The sequence below is a fragment of the Ictalurus furcatus genome, chromosome 25, assembly GCF_023375685.1.
Source record: "Ictalurus furcatus strain D&B chromosome 25, Billie_1.0, whole genome shotgun sequence".
NCBI classification, from domain to species: Eukaryota; Metazoa; Chordata; class Actinopteri; order Siluriformes; family Ictaluridae; genus Ictalurus; species Ictalurus furcatus.
This window is the reverse complement of record NC_071279.1, coordinates 20,913,808-20,933,917: the sequence shown is the minus strand read 5'-3', so window position 1 is coordinate 20,933,917 and position 20,110 is coordinate 20,913,808. Positions and strand designations below refer to the sequence as shown.

Here is a 20,110-nt window from a genome sequence, read left to right as displayed (position 1 = left end):
GTCTCACTCTCTCTCGATCCCCCTCTCCCCCTTCACTTCCCCTTCTGTCTCACTCTCTCAATCCCCCTCTCCCTCACTCTCTCTCAATCCCTCTCTCATTCTCTCACTTCCCCTTCTGTCTCACTCTCTCTCAATCCCCCTCTCCCCGTCACTTCCCCCTCTGTCTCACTCTCTCTCGATCCCCCTCTCCCCCTTCACTTCCCCTTCTGTCTCACTCTCTCAATCCCCCTCTCCCTCACTCTCTCTCAATCCCTCTCTCATTCTCTCACTTCCCCTTCTGTCTCACTCTCTCTCAATCCCCCTCTCCCCATCACTTTCCCCTCTGTCTCACTCTCTCTCAATCCCCCTCTCCCTCACTCTCTCTCAATCCCCCTCTCCCCCTCACTTCCCCCTCTGTCTCACTCTCTCTCAATCCCCCTCTCCCCCTCACTTCCCCCTCTGTCTCACTCTCTCAATCCCCCTCTTCCTCCTCGCTTCCCCATCTGTCTCATTCTCTCACTTCCCCTCTCATTGTCTAACTTCCTCCTCTCTCTTTCACTCTCTCTCACTCCTCCTCCCCCATCTGTCTCCCTACCCCCCCCCTCCCCTCTCTCTCTCTGGGTGAGGGGATGATGGAGGGAGTTGCTGTGTATCTGCAGTGTTGCAACGACAAACGTTTCCACACCTCTCACTTCATCTGCCTTCCTCATACACACACACACACACACACACACACACACACACACACACACACACAGATAGAGAGAGAAAAACAGAAAGCTAGAGAGATAGAGAGAGACAGCAGGAGAGAGTATGCATCGTTCTGTGCAGTGAAGATTCTGTCTGTGTTTCATTTCCTCGTTTAATCCTCCAGACTTCAGATGAAAACATGCAAAGCAGAAGGTAAGCACTTCTATCTATCTATCTATCTATCTATCTATCTATTTCTGAATGTTTATGAGATAGATGTATCTGCAGAGGGGTTTCCCCAGCTCTTCATTTTCAGCACGCAGGATTCTCTTCTCATCGCTCCATCATCCGTTCATCATTGGTCCTTCATCCCTCCGTCATTCTTTCATCCATCCATGTTTTAACTTAAATTTATTTGTGAAGAATGTGTAACAAGTCAATCTCTCCACCCTTCCATAATTTTTCTGTCATCCCGCTATCCTTCCATCAGCCCTTGATTTTCTCTCCATCCTTCCTATAATCACTCCTATCATTCCTCCAACATCCATCATCCCTCTAGCATACCTTCCATCCTTCAATCATTCTTTCATCATCTCCATCATAACACCAGCCCTCAATTATTCACATATCCCTCCATCCTTCTGACATTACTCCACCATCCCTTCATCTTAGATTTATACTTCCCTCCATCATCCCTCCATCCTTCTGACATTACTCCACCATCCCTTCATCTTACATTTATACTTCCCTCCATCATCCCTCCATCCTTCTGACATTACTCCACCATCCCTTCATCTTACATTTATACTTCCCTCCATCATCCCTCCATCCTTCTGACATTACTCCACCATCCCTTCATCTTACATTTATACTTCCCTCCATCATCCCCCATCCTTCTGACATTACTCCACCATCCCTTCATCTTACATTTATACTTCCCTCCATCATCCCCCATCCTTCTGACATTACTCCACCATCCCTTCATCTTAGATTTATACTTCCATCCATCATCCCTCCATCCTTCTGACATTACTCCACCATCCCTTCATCTTACATTTATACTTCCCTCCATCATCCCCCATCCTTCTGACATTACTCCACCATCCCTTCATCTTACATTTATACTTCCCTCCATCATCCCCCATCCTTCTGACATTACTCCACCATCCCTTCATCTTACATTTATACTTCCATCCATCATCCCCCATCCTTCTGACATTACTCCACCATCCCTTCATCTTACATTTATACTTCCCTCCATCATCCCCCATCCTTCTGACATTACTCCACCATCCCTTCATCTTACATTTATACTTCCCTCCATCATCCCCCATCCTTCTGACATTACTCCACCATCCCTTCATCTTAGATTTATACTTCCATCCATCATCCCTCCATCCTTCTGACATTACTCCACCATCCCTTCATCTTACATTTATACTTCCATCCATCATCCCCCATCCTTCTGACATTACTCCACCATCCCTTCATCTTACATTTATACTTCCATCCATCATCCCCCATCCTTCTGACATTACTCCACCATCCCTTCATCTTACATTTATACTTCCATCCATCATCCCCCATCCTTCTGACATTACTCCACCATCCCTTCTTTATATATACACAACACTCCATCCTCAGATTTTGAAAAGGTAGATCACTTCATCTGAGAGTTGGATTTTTTTGCACGAGTGTGTGTGTGTGTGTGTGTGTGTGTGTGTGATACCGCTACAACCATTTAGCCACACAACCAGCACCTCCAACAGGGCCGTGACCTCCTCCAGGGCCTCCTGTATGATGAAACTTCCAGAAATGTCTGTAGTGTATTATCAGAATTACTGTTTAAATGTACTGTTTAAAACAACAACAACAACAACAACAATAATAATAATAACAATAATAATAATAATAATAATAATAATAATAGCCTTTGGTGTCTCTTTGGTTCCAGTGTGTTAGTATGCATTGTGAGTTTTTAGCATTTTCTTAGGGTTAGCGTTCTGTGTGCATTCAGTGAGTGTTTGCATGTTTGTGTGTGTCTGTGTGTGTGTTAGCATTGTTAAACATGGCAGTACACTATCTATCTATCTATCTATCTATCTATCTATCTATCTATCTATCTATCTACTGTATCTACACAGATGAACTCCTGATTATTAAGTCTTGTATACTGTCGGGTTAGGCAGCTGCTTAAGTAGACTTTCTGAGCTCCACATTCAGATGATTAAAATCAACTGCCTGTAGTTTTAACACCACCAAGGGTAAAAAGGGGAAAAAGACTAATATGATGATATCTGAGTGAGATTTATCCTTTATCACAGATATATTACTGCATGAATAATAATAATAATAATAATAATAATAATAATAATAATAATGATAATAATAATAATAATAATAATAATAATAATAATAATAATAATAATAGTAATTGTAATTAATCCCATTAATCACTGGTTTAATTTAAGAAAATGGCTTCCACACTCATTGTTCAGCAGCACACAGAATAGAACAGCACTTGATCCAGCGCACACTGTTATTTTACATCGAACTCTGACATTTACTCGTATGCAACTTACTGAAGACAAGAGACACTAAATCGAGGTGATGAAATCATAATATGTTGAGAGATGTACGAGATTTTATCACACTTTTAATTACTGATCAGTTGAATTAATAAAATACCGTCAGTGTGTGTTAATTCAATGCGCTCTGCTGTAAAGAAAACATGCTCACGATGTGAAGGATAATCTGATCCAGCGCTCATCTGCTACGCTTACAGATAAACTTCAACTTGATTCATCACTTTATCCATAAAATATTCACTCCTCCAGATAAACCATGTCTCTGAGTAATCACATTTCTCATCTCACTCTCTTTAGTCGTGCAGGATCATCTGTCTTTGTGTCCTCTTTCTGTCACTCATGACTGTTTCAGCTGTGTTTCGATCACCATATTGCTAAAACAGTTAGCTTCACACAACGTGTTTCACAAAAGATAATTCTGGAGATAAGCATCACTTACAGAACCCATCAACACTGGAACATGGACAGAGTTCTCAAGCAGTTCCTCCAGGATTTTGTGATTTTGCAATGGCAGAAATTAACACAAAATCAAGGAAACTCCGCAATTTTCCGCAGAACCTCTCCTTCTCTTTGTTTCTCCGACTGGATGCTGGCTGATCTTTCCCAGCAGTCATTCCACTTTCTGTAGAACCTCAGAGACACACACATGGGTTTAGGCCACAGAAATACACAAAACATGGGGGTTAGGGAAGAACAGATTAACACCAAGTCAAGTCAAGTGGTTTGTTATTGTTGTTTCAGCCGTACACAGCTGGTACAGTACACAGTGAAACAAACAACGTTCCTCCAGGAGCACGCTGCTACATAAAACAACACACACACTACATGAGACACAGAACTAAATAAGATCTGCAAACATTCTTACACAAAGTGCACGTGAAGACATGTTGTATCACCACAGGACAGTACAGTAACTACTAAACCAGGACAATCGGTACAGTAAGTGACAGTGTAGCGCTGAACAGTACACAGTGGTAGGGTGGAAGTGTCTGATATAACAGGAAGTGCAGAAGAATAACAATATAATAAAACTGCTGTGAATATAAACATAACATGCTGTAACACAGAATTCAGCAAATTAGCTTATACCAAATATGGACATAGCAGTTATTGCAGTAGCAGCGAAGTAAAGTGTATAATAGTGACAATAAATTACTATGTTTGTATAAATACAGTAGCAGCAAGAAATGCAATACTGAGGAGTCTGATGGCTTGGGGGAAGAAGCTGTTACACAGTCGGTCCGTGAGGCCCGAATGCTTCTGTACCTTTTTCCAGATGGCAGGAGGGTGAAGAGTGTGTGAGAGGGGTGTGTGAGGGGTGTGTGAGGGGGGTGTGTGGAATGTGTGAGGGGTGAGTGAGGGGTGTGTGAGAGGTGTGTGTGGAGTGTGTGAGGGGTGCGTGAGGGGTGCGTGAGGGCTGAGTGAGGGGTGTGTGAGGGGTGTGTGAGGGGTGTGTGTGGGATGTGTGAGGGGTGTGTGAGGGATGTGTGAGGGGTGTGTGAGGGGTGTGTGTGGGGTGAGTGAGGGGTGAGTGAGGGGTGTGTGTGGGATGTGTGGCGGGTGTGTGAGGGGTGAGTGAGGGGTGTGTGAGGGGTGAGTGAGGGGTGAGTGAGGGGTGTGTGTGGGATGTGTGAGGGGTGTGTGAGGGGTGTGTGAGGGGTGAGTGAGGGGTGTGTGTGGGATGTGTGAGGGGTGAGTGAGGGGTGTGTGAGGGGTGTGTGAGGGGTGTGTGTGGGGTGAGTGAGGGGTGAGTGGCGGGTGTGTGAGGGGTGAGTGAGGGGTGTGTGAGGGGTGTGTGAGGGGTGTGTGTGGGATGTGTGAAGGGTGAGTGAGGGGTGTGTGTGGGATGTGTGAGGGGTGAGTGAGGGATGTGTGAGGGGTGTGTGAGGGGTGTGTGTGGGGTGAGTGAGGGGTGTGTGAGGGGTGTGTGTGGGATGTGTGAGGGGTGAGTGAGGGGTGTGTGAGGGGTGTGTGAGAGGTGTGTGTGGAGTGTGTGAGGGGTGCGTGAGGGGTGCGTGAGGGCTGAGTGAGGGGTGTGTGAGGGGTGTGTGAGGGGTGTGTGTGGGATGTGTGAGGGGTGTGTGAGGGGTGTGTGAGGGGTGTGTGAGGGGTGTGTGTGGGGTGAGTGAGGGGTGAGTGAGGGGTGTGTGTGGGATGTGTGGCGGGTGTGTGAGGGGTGAGTGAGGGGTGTGTGAGGGGTGAGTGAGGGGTGAGTGAGGGGTGTGTGTGGGATGTGTGAGGGGTGTGTGAGGGGTGTGTGAGGGGTGAGTGAGGGGTGTGTGTGGGATGTGTGAGGGGTGAGTGAGGGGTGTGTGAGGGGTGTGTGTGGGGTGAGTGAGGGGTGAGTGGCGGGTGTGTGAGGGGTGAGTGAGGGGTGTGTGAGGGGTGTGTGAGGGGTGTGTGTGGGATGTGTGAGGGGTGAGTGAGGGGTGTGTGTGGGATGTGTGAGGGGTGAGTGAGGGGTGTGTGAGGGGTGTGTGTGGGGTGTGTGAGGGGTGTGTGAGGGGTGTGTGAGGGGTGTGTGTGGGGTGAGTGAGGGGTGTGTGAGGGGTGTGTGTGGGATGTGTGAGGGGTGAGTGAGGGGTGTGTGAGGGGTGTGTGAGGGGTGTGTGTGGGGTGAGTGAGGGGTGAGTGAGGGGTGTGTGTGGGATGTGTGAGGGGTGTGTGTGGGATGTGTGAGGGGTGAGTGAGGGGTGTGTGAGGGGTGTGTGTGGGGTGTGTGTGGGGTGAGTGAGGGGTGAGTGGCGGGTGTGTGAGGGGTGAGTGAGGGGTGTGTGAGGGATGTGTGGCGGGTGTGTGAGGGGTGAGTGAGGGGTGTGTGTGGGATGTGTGGCGGGTGTGTGAGGGGTGAGTGAGGGGTGTGTGAGGGGTGTGTGTGGGATGTGTGAGGGGTGTGTGCGGTCATCCACAATGCTGGTGGCTTTGCGGATGCAGCATGTGGTGTAAATGTCTATGATGGAGGGAAGAGAGACCCCAGTGATCTTCTCAGATGTCCTCACTATCTGATGCAGCTGCTCAGGATGCTTTGAATGGTTCCTCTGTAGAATGTGGTGAGGATGGGAGGTGGGAGATGGACTTTTTTCAGTTTTCTCAGAAAGTAGAGATGCTGCTGGGCTTTCTTTTTTATGGCGCTGGTGTTGAGGGACCAGGTGATGAATTTGGTGCTCTTGATGATCTCCACGGAGCCGTCGATGTTCAGTGCAGAGCGGTCGCTCCATGCTGTCCTGAAGTCAACAACCATCTCTTGTTTTGTCCACGTTCAGAGACAGGTTGTTGGCTCTGCACCTCCTCTCTGTATGCTGACTCATGCAAATCTGACTACTGTCTGTCTGTCTATCTGTCTGTCTGTCTCTGTCTATCTGTCTGTCTGTCTATCTCGCTCTCTTTTTCATTGTGAAGGTTTTGCTTCCCTTGTTAAAACTGTGTGTTTGTGTATGTGCATGTGTGTGAGAGAGAAAGAGTGTGTGTGTGTGTGTGTGTGTGTGTGTGTGTGAGAGAGAGAGAGAGAGAGAGAGAGAGAGAGAGAGAGAGAGAGAGAGAGAGAGAGAGAGTGTGTGTGAGTGTGTGTCTGTGTGTGTTGTGCACAGTGGTTTAGTGGTTAGCACGTTCGCCTCACACCTCCAGGGTTGAGGGTTTGATTACCTCCGTGGCCCTCTGTGTGTGGAGTTTGCGTGTTCTCCCCGTGCTGAGGGGGTTTCCTCCGGGTACTCCGGTTTCCTCCCCCAGTCCAAAGACATGCATGGTAGGCTGATTGGCATGTCCAAAGTATCCATAGTGTATGAATGGGTGTATGAATGGGTGTATGAGTGGGTGTGTGAGTGGGTGTATGAATCACTGCGCCCGGGGGCCATCTTCAGTCGTCTTGACTCAGTCTTGTCACTGGGAAGTGAGAGTGCGGCCGATACTGCGCAAGTCTTCCTCACTTTAATCCAATTACGCGCAAGTGGAGTCCCAGTTTGTGTTTTCCATAATGGAGTCGGAAATGGAAACTTCGGTCTTCGTCAAAATCGACGGACAAACTCCTGTGTAAGAGTGTGTGTGTGTGTGTGTGTGTGAGTCACACTCTCTGGTTTTCTGTAGTTAAGGGGTTTCCTGGGAGATGATCTGTCTACACTGAGAGACGAGTGAAGGAGGAATCTGTCTCTCTCTCTCTCTCTGTCTACAGGCAGTAATGACTCACACTCATTTGCAGTGAGACACATTCACAACTCCCACCATCTGGACAGTCAGAAGAACCAATACAGAGTGTGAGTGTGTGTGTGTGTGTGTGTGTGTGTGTGTGTGTACAGTATTATTAGTTCTCCTCTCACCTCTCAGTTCCATCTCATTTACACTACATGAAGAACATCAGATGAGTGTGAGCAGAACATTGATGGTTCTCTGTCTGTCTGTCGGTCTGTCTGTCTGTCTGCAGGGTGGTCACAGAGATCCCACAGCGATTCTGTAGCACACTCCACAGAGAGCAAGAGAGATAAACACCAGGAGCTGCTGTACACATCTACATGAGAGCTGATGTTCACACACACACACCATGAAGAAGATCTACATCGGCAAAACCGGCCTGAAAAGCTCACGGGCCGGCTGTAAGCACCAGAAGAAAAGGTGAGCCACTGAGAGAGTGAGACAGAGCAGAGTTGAGACACTGAGAGAGTGAGACAGAGCAGAGTTGAGACACTGAGAGAGTGAGACAGAGAAGTGAGACAGTAATACTACTGTTGTTGTTGTTGTTGTTGTTGTTGTTATTAATATTAGATGTGTTATCTGTGATCATGTGACAGGATGTTTTCAAATACATCCAGTTTCTCTCGTACACGCTACAACAGAACTACACTGAGAACTGAATGCCAAGAATAGAGAAGTGTGTGTGTGTGTGTGTGTGTGTGTGTGTATCAGCATGGACACACCCTCAGTGCTGGATGATGAACAGGTGAATAATGAGAAGCACTGATGGAAAAAACACTTCTCTTTTAGCATCGCTTTGAAGTGGAAGTTAGCCTAAACACATTAGCGTGGATGTTCACACAGTGTCTGTGCTGCGAGGTGTGTGTGTGTGTGTTTGTGTGTTTGTGTGTGTGTGTGCCTGTGAGATTAGAAAACACACCACTGATTCACTATGACTTACACTCATAATAATGTGTGAATCTCACAGAGACTGTGGACCTGCAGGAAAAACCAGTGTGTGTGTGTGTGTGTGTGTGTGTGTGTGTTTGGTACTGCTTGATGCACATTCTCTCTCCATCTGTCCATCAGTACTGAGCTCCTCAGAAACACGGTGAAGCTCAAACCTCTCACATTTACACACTGAGCAGTATCGCTAACATGCTAACATGCTAACTCCCAGTACAGGGTTCTAGAACTCTCTAGAATAGTGAACAAGGAAGTGTTCTCGAAAGATAAACCAGGAAGTGCTCTAGAGTGCTAGATCAGGAAATTGTCAGTGCAGTTTATTTATTTATGAACTGTGTGTGTGTGTGTGTGTGTGTGTAGCTCTCTACAGGAGCAGAAGGAGGATCTGAGGAAGCGTTTGTCCTTCACCACTCAGAAGCTGGAGCTGTTAGAGAGTGAGTTTGACTCCACGAGGCAGTACCTCGAGACCGAACTGCGCAGAGCTCAAGAGGAACTCGACAAGTTCACTGATAAACTGAGGAGGTACGGCACACACACACACACACACACGCATACACACACACGCACACGCATACACACGCACGCACACACACACGGACGCACACGCACGCACACACACACACGCACACATGCACGCACACACACGCGCGCACACGCATGCACACACACACACGCACACGCATGCACACACATACCCACACGCACACACACACGCACGCACGCATGCACAAACACACACGCACACGCATGCACATACATACCCACACGCACACACACACGCACGCACGCACACGCAATGCACAAACACAGACGCATGCACGCAAACACACACGCACGCACACTCTCACGCACACACACACACACACACACACACATCCACACGCACACATACACATGCACACACACACGCACACATACACACACACGCACACACATACACACACACTCACACACACACACACACACACACACACACACACACACACAGCAATGAAGCTCCTGTGACTTTAATGATGCTTTAACACACTTCACTTGAGCTGATAATGTAACACAATTGTTCTAAAGATGGCCCTAGGGCACTTAATAAAGGGGAAGTGGATAAGGGGAAGTGCGAGACACAGAATTGGAGCACAGCCCGTGTTTGATTTCTGATTTGCTTTATTACAGAATACAGAGCAGTTATTCAGCGTTACAGAGGATTAATCAGGACCTGGAGGACAAAATTCACAGAACTGTGAGTGAAGTGCGTACACACACACACACACACACACACACACACACAGACACACACACACACACACACACACACGCATGCGCACACACATACACACACACACACACACACACACACACACACACACAGACACACACACACACACAGACACACACACACACACACACACGCATGCGCACACACATACACACACACACACACACACACACACAGACACACACACACGCACACACACGCACCCACACACACACACACACACACACACACACAGACACACACATACGCACACACACGCACCCACACACACACACACACACACAGAGGTTTCATAAACCATTATCATTATCAGTGTAAACCTCAGTGTGTGTTTTATCTCTAGTTTGTCTTTAACATGTACTGAATTCATGTGTGTGTGTGTTTCAGTCTCAACATCATGACGATGAGAAGCGAGCGCTCAGTCATGAGATTATTGTCCTTAACACACACCTGATGGAGGCAAAGATCACCATCGAGAAGCTTAAAGAGGACAATGTAAGAACACCCACACACACACACTCAAATACACACACACACATACTCAAATACACACACACACACACACACACACACACAAATACACACACACACACACAAATACACACACACACACACACAAATACACACACACACACATACACACACGCACACACAAATACATACACACAAATACTCACACACACACACACACACACACAGACACACACAGAGGCACACACACACATGCACACACAAATACACACAGACACACACACGCGCACACACACACACACACACACACACACACACATCCACCCATGATGAAATTAATTAAATTAATTCATTAATGAATGAATTAAAAATTTTTAGAAATGTAGTTTCATTATTTTTCAAACTAGTGAGATGTACTGAATCATTCAGATCAGCATCATGTGACAGTGTTAATCTCAATGACTAGTACTAGTATCACAATTAATAATAATAATAATAATAATAATAATAATAATAATAATAATAATAATAATAATACCACTGCTACTACTACCATTGGTGACTCATATCATTGGGTCTTTTAAAAAAACAGTATAAGTTGATTTGGAAGCCAGATTGTCTTATTTGTGGTTAACAATGTTTTAAAGAGGTTTCTTTTGGATTTTTAAAAAACTGAGTGCAACAGCACTACCCGCAGCCGTAATAAAAACACACACAATTAAAACTGCAAGCTACGTTTTTGGGGGCCAAGCACCCGGTCTCTGTGAGCTGCACATTCACACACACGCTACAGTTCTTGCATAAGCAATCACAGTGAAGCAGAGCCATAACTTTAGGCAAAGAGATTGAAGAATAATTTGTAGTTTTACTCATGATGTGTATGTTTTGAGCACAGACAGTGGTGGAGTTCTCTGACTGTAGGAAGAAAGATCTAGATAAACAAATGGGCAGCAGGGTGGCATTACTGCTGCAGCTCTTGTCTTGACCCGGGGAATTCAGGGGTGCGTGGCTTTGACATTTTGGACACACAGTTGAAAGGTTATGACCAATGTATGTGTAAATTAGGCCCAAATTCGGTGAGAATGTTCCTTAGACCCTCCACAATCATTGTACCAAATTTCACAACTTTTTACCAGATGGTTCTATGAGCTGCCATAGACATCCTCGCCAGAAGAAGAAGAGGAAGAAGAAAAGGTAGAATAAAATATGAAGTCACGCTGTGGGCTAACTGTAACGAGTGTAATAATTTACAGCATTTAACAAACACCCCAGACAAACACCCCAGACAAACACCCCTATCCAGAGCAACTTACAGATTTTGATGATGATGATGAATGAGACTTTGGAATATAATGTGTTGGTGTCCTCCCATCTAATATCACCACCAGACACCAAATAACTACTACTACTACTGATAATAATAATAATAATAATAATAATAATAATAATAGATATTTATAAGACATAATAACCAGACCATCAGCTAACCGATATAACTATTTAACATGCTACAAAGGGGCACTTACTTGTGTGTTATCTATTGTGTATTTTTTCTGGATTTCTCAGTATACCCCAGCTGCAGAGTATGTGTGTAAGTGTGTGTGAGAGATTGTGTAACTTCCTGTGTGTTGTGTGTAGGATATATACAGGAAGGACTGCAACCTGGCAGCTCAGCTCCTGCAGTGTAATCAGTCTCAGTACAGAGCTCAGCTCTCTGAGGTGGGTTTATTATCACACACACACACACACACACACACACACACAGAGTTAGGAACACAGTTCTACTCTAAATAGTGCAATAAAGCAATGTGACACTACTTTATTTAGGGCAGTGGCGGGTCGGTTTGGGACGCAGCGACAGGCAGATAGACATTTATTCAGTTTTATTATCAAAAACATGTTCCTCCATGTTCCTGATCGTACTGAACCTTCTCTTTTATTCTCCCGCTGTTGAAAAACACACACACACTTCAGACTTTAGTGCTTATTATTGAACACTGTAATTAGCCTGAAATGTCCCGCTAACTAATTACATATGGTTTACTCTGCTGCTGTTGCCATGGAAACAGATGAACGCTGGTGAGCGGTGTAATAATGGATCAATGCCTCTGGGCCCAAGATGTTTTTTTTTCCTACACAGCGTTATTACTTATTTGATGAAAACAACAGTATCATTAAGAGGTAATTTAAATGTAAACCAATATGCTTTTTTTCTTCTCTCTCTCAGTTGCCAGCAGATTTTCTGGAGCGTCTGAGCCTGCACATCGAGGATTCCTCACCGATCTGTCGCTCGCCATATTCCGACCCCATTCCCTCCTCTGTCATGGCTAATGTTTTGGAGAAACCAGAGGAAGCGTCACGTTCTCCAAGTCCAACACGTCACGAGCTCCATGAGCCTCACGAGCACCCAGGCTTCCTGATTGGCACACCTGTGAGCGGAGACGAGCGTCTGGGTCTAGGTTTGAGGGGCGTGGCTAAGTGTGATGTTTACAGCAGTGACACGGCGCTGTACTGCCCAGACGAGCGGCGGCGCGAGCGCAGGCCCAGTGTTGACCTGCACCGCTTCCCTCATTTTAACACCTCTGTGGGTGGAGCCTCCAGCTCCTACTCCAGTTTTAGTGGGGGCGGGTCTGAAGAAAAAGGGGCCGAGCCTCCTTATAGCACCACCTCCTCGCCTCAACACCATGGGATCTACATGGAGTGGAGAGACGGTGTTGAGTATGAGCACAAAAGTGACGATTCCTGGGAAAGAGAAAGTCCGAGTGCCTTCAGTGCGTCTCACGCTTACCAAAATGGCGGCTCTCCTCTCTACAGTGGTGCAATGTCATGCTACAGTGAGCCATACGAGCCCCTCCCACCATCCACCTCACCCAGCGTCAACTACGGTGACAGTCGGCGTGGCAGTGCTCTGGTGCCAGAAGAGGAGGAGGAGCCAGAGGAGGAGCAGGAGGTGCTGATTGGCCGATGGAGGCGGTTGAGTGTAGAGGACGTCAGCGCTCATTCGTTCTGCAGCGCCGGACGCGCTTCACCATACAGCTTCTCCGAGCAGCACTTCTCCGTCCGACCCGCCAAGATCCGGCTTGGCCCGCTCTACAGCAGCTTCCAGGAGGGAAGTGACGCCTATCGGCACCACGGCACCACCCTGCTGGATCCATTCTCCAGTGCTGATCTCCGGAATACACACTTGTACAGCACAGAGGACGAGAACCAGGAGGTGGAGCAGCAGGTGGCTGGACTTGAGCAACAATATGAGGACGAGGAGGTGGACGTGAGTCCCACCAGCTCCAATGAGTCACTGGAAATCGGATCCATGGAAATTGGTGCTGAGCTGCAGTCGTTTCAGCCGGACCGGATTAGCGCCTCTCCTCAGGAAACGAGTTCTCCTCAGAATCAGGCAGCATCACAGTACCAAACGTTCACCACTCTGGGCCTGACGAGGAAGGACAGCCTAACGAAAGCGCAGCTCTATGGCACTCTGCTCAACTGAGGACCCTGTGAGGTTCCTCAAATACACTGGAAACCTTATTTAACACAGAACAAAATGTTTACTTAACGAGAAGGACCTCAGCAGAGATCTGCTCCACTTTATTCTGATCATCTGAGGACCTGATCTCACTTTATTCAGTTCGGGCCACACGTCTGAGTGCGCTACTGAGAACCGTTATAACGTGTGATGCGTATTATTGTTTCTACTGATTTCAGCCAATCAGAACGCACAATTTTGGAATTATGTTATTAAAACTAGGGCTACATTAATAAAAAAAATGTATCAGTCTTTTAGTAAAGTTGTGCGTAAATGTTTTCGTGGCCAAATCCAACTAAATATTCCCACCAGATTTACAAAAGTTTCGCTGACTGTGTTCATACGCATGCGTGTATGTTGATGAACACTAAGCAGCTGTAAATTACGATTTTGAAGTTACGAAGCACATTTACAACACAGCTAATTTACCACGCCCACACAATGACAAAATGACAAAATGGTGGCTAAACAGTGAATGTTCCATTAATGCAGCTCAGCCACTGCAGCGCGTCAGCTAACACTAATACTCTGTCTTTTATAGTCATTACTTTTGTCCTAAACGAATGGCTCGTCTTAGTCGTGTTAATTTATCAATTTGTTTTGGAATCGCTTTCTTTAAGGTCACTAATATGAAGTGAGTTTCAGGAAATGTTTATTAAACCGGTGTGTAACTGTTTAAACTCGACAGTGGAGTGTAGATATAAACACCATGTTTCTTGTGTAAAGGCTTTTATCAACCGTTTAAGATTAAAGTTGTTCGTATACAATGTGATAAACGAGGCCCAATATGGGTATAAGAAGTTAAGTAGCGTAATGCTGAAACAGTTTACTGTGTAACTCCACCCCCTAGCCCCGCCCATGAAAACCAGGCAGACCCAAACGCATTGCTGTAACTGTCAGGTGAGGGACCGCGCTCCATCACCGTGATTCACCAGTGATCAGATTTCCAAAACTGGCAAGTTTGGCGTTGGGGGTGAAGAGCCCTTAAGCGCGTGTCTATAACACATCCAAAACCAACCAACGACTTGTTTGCATGCCGATACACCAACCTTCATGACATCACTTCTGTGCTTGGTGTAAAAAGTCAGTGAGTGAATCAGATCGTTGCCGAGCGTTTCAGATTGAGGTCCGTGTGATATTATCCGATCAGAAGGCCTCTCGGTGGTGCACTCAGACTATTTTCTGACCCGACTGTGTGTTCTCTCTGTGTTTCTACTCAGTGTTGTTTTCTACAGTGGAGACGAAGTCATGATGATGTTCTATGGTTGATATGAAGCTTGGACATTTCCACAGCAGAATTAATGCTTGTGAACGCTACTTATTTCAAGTTTTTTCAAGTACTGCAGAACTAGGGGGTGGAGTCAGACCTGAGTCAGCTCCTCCCAGCTGGGTGGAGTCAAAATAAAAATCCAGGGGGTGGAGACAACTTTCAGGCTGGAGAAGTGTGTTGTTCCATATTGCAGGTCATCCCAAGGATTAGAGTTAGGGGTGAGGGTTACAGGAGGAGTCAGGTCAGGTCCAGCTCCACCCGCTGTGCTTTTGCAGTCAGTTCTATCTTGGTTTTTTTATTTGTTTTTTTTGGAAATTGTGATTTGATACACAGTGTGTGGTGTGGTGTGAGGTCTGAGATTACGAAAAGCTTTACAACACAGAGAAGGCTGGAGACCACATGTTAATTTTCAGAGTGAGAGTGAAATTGTATTTTACCCCTAGCTGTATTTATTGTTCAGTAAATCTGTGATGAATGAAACTCTGATTTCAGAGAGAATCATCGTGACGTTAGAAGCCCCTACCGCCGTGAATAACAATGAAATGCCTCAAATTCAGAACCTACAAATCATTGGCTGTGTCCCAAACGCTAGCAATGGATAGGAAGAGCTGTGTGCTAATGTAGCCTGCTAGCTAATGGGCTAATTAGCACTTAGCATGTGAGATTATCACTAAATCCTGACACACACCCCGTTCACGGTGCATTATGTAATACACACACACTGAGAATACACACTGTATGAACACTCCACTAGGAACAGAGTGTGTGTCCCAGCGTTTGTGGCAGAGCTTTAACAAAGTTTCAGAGCCACGCCTCCTGCTCCTCTGATTGGCTGATGTACAGGTTTATTTTGGTGTTCTGAGTTTCTGATTGGATTCTTCTCTCTGTGCTCCTCTACCTCACTGACGCTCCGTTGTGTCTGTTCCCCTGTAACCCTCACCCTGTAACCTTCACCCTAACCCTGTTACCCTCACCCTCAGATACACCGCCATGCATGAGCCTCCTAAACCTCTCCTGTTTACCTTCTCTAATAAAGCACAACTACTACTACTGCACCAGAGCTGTCTCACTCTCTCTCTCTGCCTGTCTCACTCTCTCTAATAAAGCACAACTTCTACTACTGCACCAGAGCTGTCTCATTCTCTCTCTCTGCCTGTCTCACTCTCTCTAATAAAGCACAACTACTACTGCACCAGAGCTGTCTCACTCTCTCTCTCTGTCTGTCTCACTCTCTCTAATAAAGCACAACTACTACTACTGCACCAGAGCTGTCTCACTCTCTCTCTCTGCCTGTCTCACTCTCTCTAATAAAGCACAACTTCTACTACTGCACCAGAGCTGTCTCATTCTCTCTCTCTGCCTGTCTCACTCTCTCTAATAAAGCACAACTACTACTGCACCAGAGCTGTCTCACTCTCTCTCTCTGTCTGTCTCACTCTCTCTAATAAAGCACAACTACTACTACTGCACCAGAGCTGTCTCACTCTCTCTCTCTGCCTGTCTCACTCTCTCTAATAAAACACAACTACTACTACTGCACCAGAGCTGTCTCACTCTCTCTGCCTGTCTCACTCTCTCTAATAAAGCACAACTTCTACTACTGCACCAGAGCTGTCTCACTCTCTCTCTCTGCCTGTCTCACTCTCTCTAATAAAGCACAACTACTACTACTGCACCAGAGCTGTCTCACTCTCTCTCTCTGCCTGTCTCACTCTCTCTAATAAAGCACAACTACTACTACTGCACCAGAGCTGTCTCACTCTCTCTGCCTGTCTCACTCTCTCTAATAAAGCACAACTTCTACTACTGCACCAGAGCTGTCTCACTCTCTCTCTCTGCCTGTCTCACTCTCTCTAATAAAGCACAACTACTACTACTGCACCAGAGCTGTCTCACTCTCTCTCTCTGCCTGTCTCACTCTCTCTAATAAAGCACAACTACTACTACTGCACCAGAGCTGTCTCACTCTCTCTCTGCCTGTCTCACTCTCTCTAATAAAGCACAACTTCTACTACTGCACCAGAGCTGTCTCACTCTCTCTCTGCCTGTCTCACTCTCTCTAATAAAGCACAACTACTACTACTGCACCAGAGCTGTCTCACTCTCTCTCTCTGCCTGTCTCACTGTCTCTAATAAAGCACAACTTCTACTACTGCACCAGGGCTGTCTCACTCTCTCTCTCTGCCTGTCTCACTGTCTCTAATAAAGCACAACTTCTACTACTGCACCAGAGCTATCTCACTCTCTCTAATAAGGCACAACTGCACGGGCACTGTCTATCTGTCTCTCTTTCATCTCTGTCTGTGTCCCCTCTCTGTCTCTCTCATTGCAGTGGAGTTTAGTATTATGGGATGTCATTCCAATCCATCAGTCACATCCATCATCACAATTATTTTATTAGTATTCAGTATTTCTGAAAGATCTGCAGCCACACACACACACACCCACACAGAGCCACCAGGGGGCGCCGATCACACACCGCTCTCAGCTCTTAGCAGGACACACAGTGCAGTACATTCTGAAGTGATGGAGCTGATGAGCACTTCTAAATCCATCTGTAGAGACTTCAGTCGTGAAGGAGAGAGACTGATGGACACTTCACTCCTCAGAGATGTTCTGAGAGGGAAACTGGACACAAGAACCAGCAGGTTTCTCTGTAAATGCAGTTCAAGTGCAGTGCTGCGTCATGCGTTCAGCGCTACCTCAGGATACTTCCTGTCACTTGTAGGTTTGTAAATTAGGAGGAGGAGTTACACCTCAGTTTGTTCTTTACACGGATCTGTTCTGAATCCCAACACTGTAAATAAAAGTCTAAATGAATGATCACTTCAGAACGGAGTACTGCTTTAACATCATAAACGTTCTGAAGAGTGTTTCTGTTCATGCACACGTGTATAAGCACGTATTGTACAGACCACACGGAACATCTTTAAACATATTTACTAATCATTTACAGTGGTTTTGTTAGAAGCAGAAGAACATCATCAACGTATTTAACCAGTCAGATCCAGCTCAGCTCTTTATCCCCACCATGGTCTCACTCAGGTCCCATAGCCGCTTTGCTGTGTCGTCGTCCGTTGCTTTAGGCAGGAGCAATTCCTCTTGGCAGTTAGAGAAGAACTTCCCAGTCACATTAGCCACGTCAGGAGAGCAGGCGAGGTACAGCGGTGTCTCAGCTCCCTCTTCTGGACTCTTAAAGAACAGCCATAACCCCAGAAAGAGGAGGGGCTTCAGCAGGAGGGGGACCTGGACATGGCGGCCCAGGTTGGTCCTGACCATCCCAGGGGAGAGGGAGTTCACTGTCACGCCCCGCCCCTCCAGTCTCCTCGCTAACTCTCGCGTGAACAGCAGATTAGCTAGTTTACTCTGGCTGTAGCAGAAGGCGGGGTCGTAGTTGCGCTCGCTGTTCATGTCGTCGAATCGGATGCTGCCGTATTTGTAAAGTTTGGAGGAGACAATGAGGATGCGACTCGGGGCGGAACGTACCATCAGCTCTGTCAGCAGGTGGGTTAACAGGAAGTGAGCCAGATGGTTCACACCCAACTGCATCTCAAAGCCGTCCTCCGTTTTAGAGTACGGGCAGCGGAACACACCCGCGTTGTTAATCAACACGTCGAGCTTCGGCTCCTCCTACACACACACACACACACACACACACAATAGAAATGGGTGTGGTTATTCAAATGTCCAGACAGACAAACTCCCCTTAGTATCTAAGAGGAAAAAGTCAGACACAAAACTGTACCTTCTACTCGGGTTTAAGGTTTATCTACTTAACTAATCGTAGCATGAGTACAAGTGGGTGGAGCTGGAGATGGTGCTGACCAGTGATTGGTCAAAGCATTCATTACGGAATCCTTACTGAGTGTAATAACCGCCATTTTAGATAAACACTTCAACTCTATCCCAAAATACACAATACATAACGGAGGTGCTGTTTACATTAAAACTATATTTCTGTCTCGGTCAGAAAAGATATTTAAAATAACACAATAATACACAATATGAAAGTTCTAGCTCCGCCCACCGGTAATTATAATATACTGAAATGGAAAAATGGTTAAAGTTCAGAATACTGTTGCTAGGCAACTGGGAAATATGAAAACCAAGCATAATAAAGATAAAGACTTATGGTTTATCCATTAGCATGTAGATGTTAGGGGTGTGTGTGTGTGTGTGTGTGTGTGTAAGAGTGGAAATGAGACAGAACCATCCGGAACATCAGCATTTACCTCAGATTTGTAAGTAAAGTAATACAATAATACTTTATTATAATAATACTAATTACACTGTAATTACAGCTAGCATCATGTAGCTAGCACAGATGACGAGTACCCGCCACACACACGCACGCACGCACACCTGGAAGATTTTCTGGCAGAACGCGCGCACGGATCTCAGTGACGTCAGGTCCACGTGCTTGATGACCAGCTCGCCGTCACAGCTTCCCGCGCATGCGCGGATTTCTGTGGCCGCCTGTTCGGCTCTCGCGCGGTCCCGACACGCCATGATGACCCGCGCGTGCAGCCTGAACAGCTCGGCCGCCGTGGCCTTACCGATCCCGCTGCTTGCGCCCGTCACGATGACCGTTTTCCCGCGCATCGTACCGGCGGGGAAGCGGAGAACAGTCCTGCGCCTGGAGAACATTCTCCGGGCGATGAGGATCAACCCGCCGCCCAGCACCACCGCTAACACCACCGTGGCCGCCATGACGCACCACAGACTGTCAGCCGACTACACTACCCAGAAACCACCGCACCGCTCTACTTCCACAAACCGCATACGGATGGCGGAAGTGACGTTCTGCTTTACACGTCCCGCCTTGACACGTTATTTAAACAAAATTAAATAATTAACGCATAAATATTTTTCCAGTGCTAACACCAATGCTAACAACAATGCTAACACCACTGGAATCGAATGAGTCGAGTCTCAGTGAGCAGAACACGAGTACGGATCATAGATGTGGTCACGGTGTTGAGGCTGTTTTGGATTAAAAGCCCAAATGAAACTGTCATATATTTCTATCTGTGGTCCCTTTGACCCTCTAATAAATTGTCCTCCAGCATCAGACATGATTGGAATCAGAGACTGCAGAATTAATCCAACTGAAGTCATGATACTGTGATACTTTAAATCACAAAAGGTTCAATTTAATTTATAAAACATTTATCATAATTTATAAAAAATAC

The 20,110-nt window shown here is 46.4% G+C and overlaps 2 protein-coding genes across 3 annotated transcripts; one reads left to right on the top strand and one right to left on the bottom strand.

Annotated features, from left to right (window-relative positions):
* Positions 1-727: 727 nt before the first annotated feature.
* Positions 728-14,974, top strand: si:dkey-174m14.3 (uncharacterized protein LOC563117 homolog). The gene is made up of 7 exons (XM_053614174.1): positions 728-882; positions 7,672-7,859; positions 8,745-8,906; positions 9,552-9,618; positions 10,042-10,149; positions 11,764-11,844; positions 12,353-14,974. Exons 2-7 carry the CDS (start codon positions 7,789-7,791, stop codon positions 13,610-13,612), a joined length of 1,749 nt encoding a protein of 582 aa, XP_053470149.1. The 5' UTR covers positions 728-882; positions 7,672-7,788; the 3' UTR covers positions 13,613-14,974.
* A 1,049-nt stretch (positions 14,975-16,023) lies between these two features.
* Positions 16,024-19,650, bottom strand: rdh14b (retinol dehydrogenase 14b). Of its 2 annotated transcripts, XR_008384670.1 has the most exons (3): positions 19,281-19,650; positions 17,873-18,548; positions 16,024-17,715 (listed from the first exon to the last, which is right to left on the bottom strand). XR_008384670.1 is itself a non-coding variant. In XM_053614184.1 (2 exons), the coding sequence occupies exons 1-2, from the start codon at positions 19,626-19,628 to the stop codon at positions 17,931-17,933; spliced, it is 966 nt and encodes a 321-aa protein (XP_053470159.1). In that variant the 5' UTR covers positions 19,629-19,650; the 3' UTR covers positions 16,024-17,930. The 2 variants fall into 2 exon arrangements, 1 of the variants encoding a protein (XP_053470159.1); XM_053614184.1 differs by having other exon boundaries at positions 16,024-18,548.
* Positions 19,651-20,110: the final 460 nt, after the last annotated feature.